The 6,000-nt window shown below is 49.8% G+C and overlaps 1 protein-coding gene across 1 annotated transcript in view; it reads right to left on the minus strand.

Annotated features, from left to right (window-relative positions):
- The window catches only part of OXSR1 (oxidative stress responsive 1), a 66,686-nt gene extending 62,005 nt beyond the window's left edge, over positions 1-4,681 (minus strand). Inside the window, 1 exon segment of the mRNA XM_006099761.3 lies at positions 4,302-4,681. Within this exon segment, the coding sequence (XP_006099823.1) occupies positions 4,302-4,371 (70 nt within the window). The 5' untranslated portion in view covers positions 4,372-4,681.
- Positions 4,682-6,000: the final 1,319 nt, after the last annotated feature.

Consider the following 6,000-nt stretch of genomic DNA (forward strand, 5'->3'; position numbering starts at 1 on the left):
TCTGACCATCACCTCCCAGTTTATATCCAAAAACTAATCAAATACAGATGCAGGAACAAGGACCCTGAAATAGGAAAAGGAGAGTTGGACCCCAGTACTGCCTTTGCCATTAATTAGCTCTATGACTCCACACAAGTCATTTTGCCTTTCTATGTCTCAGTGTTTTCATCTGTAAAACAAAATGGTTCACCTTACCTCACACCATACAGAAAAATTAACTCAAATGTATCAGAGTCCTAAATCATATAATATGTGATTGTGTTTGGTTTATTTGGCATATTTTTTTGAGGTTCATTCATGTTGTAGCCTGTTGCATATATTATATTCCCTTTTTTTCAGACACCACTTTATGAACATCGGGTTTCTGCTTTTTTTTTTATGGGTTTTTTTATTGTTTTTATAAAATATATTTTATTGATTTTTTACAGAGAGGAAAGGAGAGGGATAGAGAATTAGAAACATGGATGAGAGAGAAACATCAATCAGCTGCCTCCTGCACACCCCCGACTGGGAATGTGCCTGCAACCAAGGTACATGCCCTTGACCGGAATCGAACCTGGGACCCTTGAGTGCGCAGGCCAATGCTCTATCCACTGAGCCAAACTGGTTAGGACTGTTTTTTATGTTTTGATGTTGGATAAGTAAAGATTTCTTAGCTACAACACCAAAAAAGCACAATCGATAAAAGAAAAAAGTGATAAACTTGTATCAAAATTCAAAACTTTTGTATTTTTTAAATGTTTTTATTGATTGGAGAGAGAGAGATAAACATTGATGTAAGAGAGAAACAGCAATTGGTTGCCTCCCACACATACCCTGACTGGGTACCGAACCTATAACTCAGGCATGTGACCTAACCAGGAATGAACTGTGACCTCCTGGTTCATAGGTCCTCTCATCCACTGAACAATACTGGCTGGGCAACTTTTGTATTTTAAAAGACACCATTAAGAAACTGAAAAGAGCCCTCACTGGTTTGGCTCAGTGGATAGAGCATCAGCCTGCGGACTGAAAGGTCCCAGGTTCGATTCCGGTCAAGGGCATGACCTTGGTTGCGGGCACATCCCCAGGAGGAGGTGTGCAGAAGGCAGCTGATCGATGTTTCTAACTCTCTATCCCTCTCCCTTCCTCTTTGTAAAAAATCAATAAAATATATTTTTAAAAAACATCAACTATTTTAAAAAAAAGAAACTGAAAAGACACGTATGTAATGCTTTAAACAATAAAATTTTAAAAATAAAAATAAGTACTCTAAAAAAAAAGAAGAAAGAAAGAAAGAAAGAAACTGAAAAAACAAGCTACAGACTGGGAGAAAATATTTGAAATCATGTATCAGTTTACGAAGTCCTCAAATCCAGAATGAATACACAGACAAACCCCTCTAGCTCAATAAGAACACAACCCAAAGCACAACCCGAAAAGACAAAAGATTTGAATAGATATTTCAGCAAAGAAGATATATGGAAAGCTAATAAAGCACATGAAAAGATGCTCAACATCATCAGTCATCAGGGAAATGCAAAAAAACCACAATGAGATTCTACTTCACACCCATTAGAATGGCTACAACCAAAATGACAGACAACAAATGCTGGCAAGGGTACAGAGAAATAGGAACCTTCGTACATCACTAATGGGAATGTAAAATGGTACAGTCACTTTACCTTCTGATGCAGCAATTCCACTCAAGAAAAATGAAATATGTTCACATGAAGTGCTCACAGCCAAAAAACAGAAGCCCAATGTCCAGCAAGTGGTATCCAAAAAAAGGAGGGAGGGGAGGGGCATAATATATACTATAAGCTATAACATGAATGAACCTCAAAAAAAACTGTCAAATAAAAGAAACCAAACACAAAGAATCACATATTATATGACTATTTTTATATGGAAATCCAGAAAAGGCAAATATGGAGAGACAGAAAGTAGATTTGTGGTTGCCTGAAGCAGGGGGTGGGGACAGGGAGTGACTACAAATGGACATGAGGCATCTTTTTGGAATGATGAAAATGTTCTAAAATTGGATTGTAGTGATGATTGAACAACTCTGTAAATTTACTAAAAACCTATAGAACAATACAGTTAAAACTGGTGGATGTTATGGTATATAACTTATACCTCCATAAAATTGTTTTCAACAATTAAAAATACTATGCTAAATGAAAGAAGCCAAACACAAAAGACCACATGTTATATGATCCCATTTACATGAAACGTCCAAAAAAGGCAAATCTATAGAGACAGAAAGTGGATTTGTGGTTGCCTGGGGCTGGAAGTGGGAACAGGGATGAACTGTAACAGGCACAAGGGATCTCAATGAGGTGATGAAAATGTTCTAAAACTGGATTATGCTGATTGGTACACAACACAGTAAAGTTACTAAAAATCACTGAACTTTATGCTTACAAATGGGTGAGTTTTATGGTATTAAATTATACCTCAGTAAAGTTATTTTAAAAAATAAGGGGGTCAAATCTTAACATTGGCATTCTCAACCTTTTATCCACGGACCACTCTGAATGAGAACAAGACTAACCCTACCCCAGAGCACTGAGACTCCCCTGTCTCCACTCCGGGACACCCTACTGGTCCCCAAATTTCTACTCTGATGCCACCTTCATAGCAAAGGCATTAAGAATGACCACAAGCATCCTCTTCCCCCTAAAAAGATGTCCACCCAAAGGAAAGCAAAAACTCCTCTTCTAAAACCACCACAGGGACGCTTTTCTTGGTTTCAGACACTGCTTTGGAATCTCCCCCTTAGTCCCTTCCTTCAGCATGAAACTCTGAGGGGCCCGGAGCCATCTCTGGAGGCAGAGCCCTGGCTAGCAGCTGTCCTGCGCACCAACCCGCACATGTCAAGACACAGCATGTAAGGAGCACACAGGCCCATGAAGCGGCTTAAGGGAGAAGATGGGATGTCTTTCCGACAAAACTGAGCCCAGATTTGTTTTGAAACAAGAGGCAAGCGGAAAAGAGAAACATGACCGAGTTTCTCTAAAACGCAGATACAGTACAATAAACACTCACACCCCCGTGACAGCTAGTGAGCGTCCAGCCCGTCTCTGCGATAGAACTAATTTTAGGACAGGATGCTGCTGTAGCAACGGAGACAACCTCCTTCCTTCAACAAACGGGGGTCTGCCCGTGTCCGCTGGACGGGGCTTCTGTTTAAGGACACCCACCCCTTTTTTCATCTCTAAAGCCACTGGAGTACTGTTTTCCAACAAACACCTCCCCCACCATCCCCCATCACACGTGCCTCTCGGAGAATGACAATCTCCGCGCCAGTTCTGTGCTCTGCCAACGGGTATTCCTGGACCCCTTTCAAATCCACTCCACACACAGCAGCCAGGCCCACTCGATGCCATGTCCCCGCCTGAAGCTCTCCAGTAACACTTCAAATTCCAAAATCCTTACCAGGGCGGCGAAGGTCCCCGAGGTCCCGCCTCTCCCTTTCCTTTCTTTCTGCCCCTGGGCTCCTGACACACATCAAGCCGGCCCCCTCCTCGGAACCTCTGCCGTTTCTCCTCCCTCGGCAGGGACCACCTCCCCTAGGCTCTTCAGCCTCCTCCTCATCCTTCCGTGCTCAGCTTCAACGCCGCAGAAAAAGACTTTTTTTCCTTGAAATCGCCCTCAGGAGGTCTCCAGGTCACTCCTTATCAGAACATCTCATTGCCCAGCACTTGCCAAAAGCCTGTAATTGTTTTCATTTGTCTACTTATTTCACGTCTGTCTCCCCAGACAGAGAGTCGGTCCCCAGCGGTAGGAAGTTGTGTCCACGTTGCTCAGAACGGTACCTGCAGCTTCCTCTCGAGGGGATCCCCACCCAGCTCCCCCCCAGCGACGCCCGGCATTTCGGGGGCATTTCCCCCGAGGCGGGAATGAACTATAAAGCACCCGATCCCACAATCCCCCACGGAGGTAGGTGGCTGTGTCTCGACTCCAACACCCATTTCTTCGCGCAGCCTTGACAAGCCTGCACTTTTCTTCCTCCCCAGGAGACATCTGTCGCTCAGGTTCAAACATCTATCACTGCGTCCGTCTATGCGGAGCCCCTCCAACCCCGCCCCACCCCGCCCCACGGGCGCATATCTTCATTATCTCTCCCGCGGCACACCAAACTGGAACCCACCCGCGCGCCCCCACCAACCCGGGGGCCCCACGAGCGCCCATTCATATCTGTGCGTCCTGCGCTGCCGAGCTCCCGCTAGTGCCCAGGATCCCGCGGGTCTCCACGATCCCGCGTGTCACCCGCTGCCCAGAGCGGTGCCTCCCCACTCAGGGGCGCCAGCTCTCACCGATCACCTCCTGCAGCTCGTAATCGTCCCTGTTGATGGACCAGGGCAGGGCGCTCGAGTCCTCGGACATGACGGCAGCTGAGCTCTCGGTCCTCCCTCCAACTCGCTGACCTCTCTCCTTTCCTCGCCGCGCCTCTCCCCACCCCCAACCGCTGCCGCCGCGACCCCACCAATCTCCTCGAGAACAACCAGGTCCGCAGGGCGCCTGGGTGCGGGGTCACCGCGCGGCGGAGCGGCGGGGGCTCGAAGCTCCGGCGGATCTCGCCTCCTGCTCCTCTGCGTCCGGCACTCCCCGGCCCGGTCCAAGTCCCGTCCTGGGCCTCCGCTGCAGCAGCGACTGGAGCTTCGCCTGGGCCCGGCCCCTCTGTCCCGCCCTCCACCCCGGCCCCACGCACGGGCCAAACTTTCCCTTCACCTGCCGACACGCAGCGCGCTGACGTCACCGCGCCGGTCACGCCCCGCCTCGGCCCCGCCCCCTTCCGCCATATCAAGTGCGGCTGAATTAGCAGGGAGCAAGCAAGAAGCCCGAGAAGGTGCAAGTTGACAGTGAAAAGGCAGGGGTGCTTAGGAAGGAGTCCAGCGAGGACATCGGAGAGCCAGAGAAGGCCCTCAAGTAGCACAGACGAGGTGGCCACACTCAGCATGGCGGCCAAAGGCGGCCAAGGGGAGGGGCGGAGCCACTTCTGGCGGCGGGGGGCACGTTGCCGTCTCCGTGGTCGCATTCATTGGTTTGTTTGAGAAGGAATCAGAAAGGCGATAGGCGTGTGTGGACATCAGTCATATGCTAGTCCCGCCCCCGTGCCCTCAGCGCGCTTCTCTGCGCCAGGGGCCCCAGTCCCTCGAGATCGCTAGGACGTACTCCGCTCGCGGCCCGTCTCCGAGCGACGTCACGGCGTCACCGTCACACCCTCGAGACGTGCAAACGGTTCCGCTGGGTGTGGAGAAGCCCGAGGGAGCAGCAGGGTGGGGTGGCCTCGGGCGCTGGAAGACCGCCAACTAGGATAAAGGCCCGGGCCACGTACGGAGTGGAACTGGAAGCTTGTCCCATGACGACACTTTTTTCCAGGAGGAAGTTCTCTCCGCGTTAACCCGTCGCGGTTCTCTCGGCCACCTAATTGGGCCGGGAGCGAGTTCTCTCCATTCTCAACTTCGGGTCTGGAGTTCAAAAGAGCATCTGACTTGGGGGGCTTCTGAAAGTTGGGGTTCCCCCCCTTAAGCATCCTGGGCCATGAAACAAGTGAGATTTGGCCCGTTTTTCCAGGGCTTTGCCTTTGGTGTGACCTCACTGAATTGTTTTCTCGGGTTGACCGCTTAGGCCATTGGGGAAATTCACAAGGTGAAAATTAAACGCGCTTGGTAAAATGGAAAAGAAGGTATCAACCCCAGGCTGGCGTGGACCTACGAACCAGGAGCTCACGGTTCGATTCCCGGCCAGGACACCTGCCCGGGCTGCGGGCTGGATCCCGTGTGGGGCGTGCTGGACGCAGCCGATCAATGATTTCTCATCATTGATGTTTCTCTCTCTCCCTCTCCCTTCCTCTCTGAAGTCAAGAAAAACCTATTTTCAAAGGTATCAACATGGATTGGGCTCGGTGCAAAACTGTTCTCAGCAGAACATGTTTCAGACCAATTGTAGTCCTTAGGGAAGCCCTTCCCCGGGCGCTGGAAGGCCCTGCGCCGGGTCTGGGGTCTGCGGGGG

This window comes from Myotis lucifugus, unplaced genomic scaffold (genome assembly GCF_000147115.1).
Source record: "Myotis lucifugus unplaced genomic scaffold, Myoluc2.0 scaffold_283, whole genome shotgun sequence".
Classification (NCBI taxonomy): domain Eukaryota; kingdom Metazoa; phylum Chordata; class Mammalia; order Chiroptera; family Vespertilionidae; genus Myotis; species Myotis lucifugus.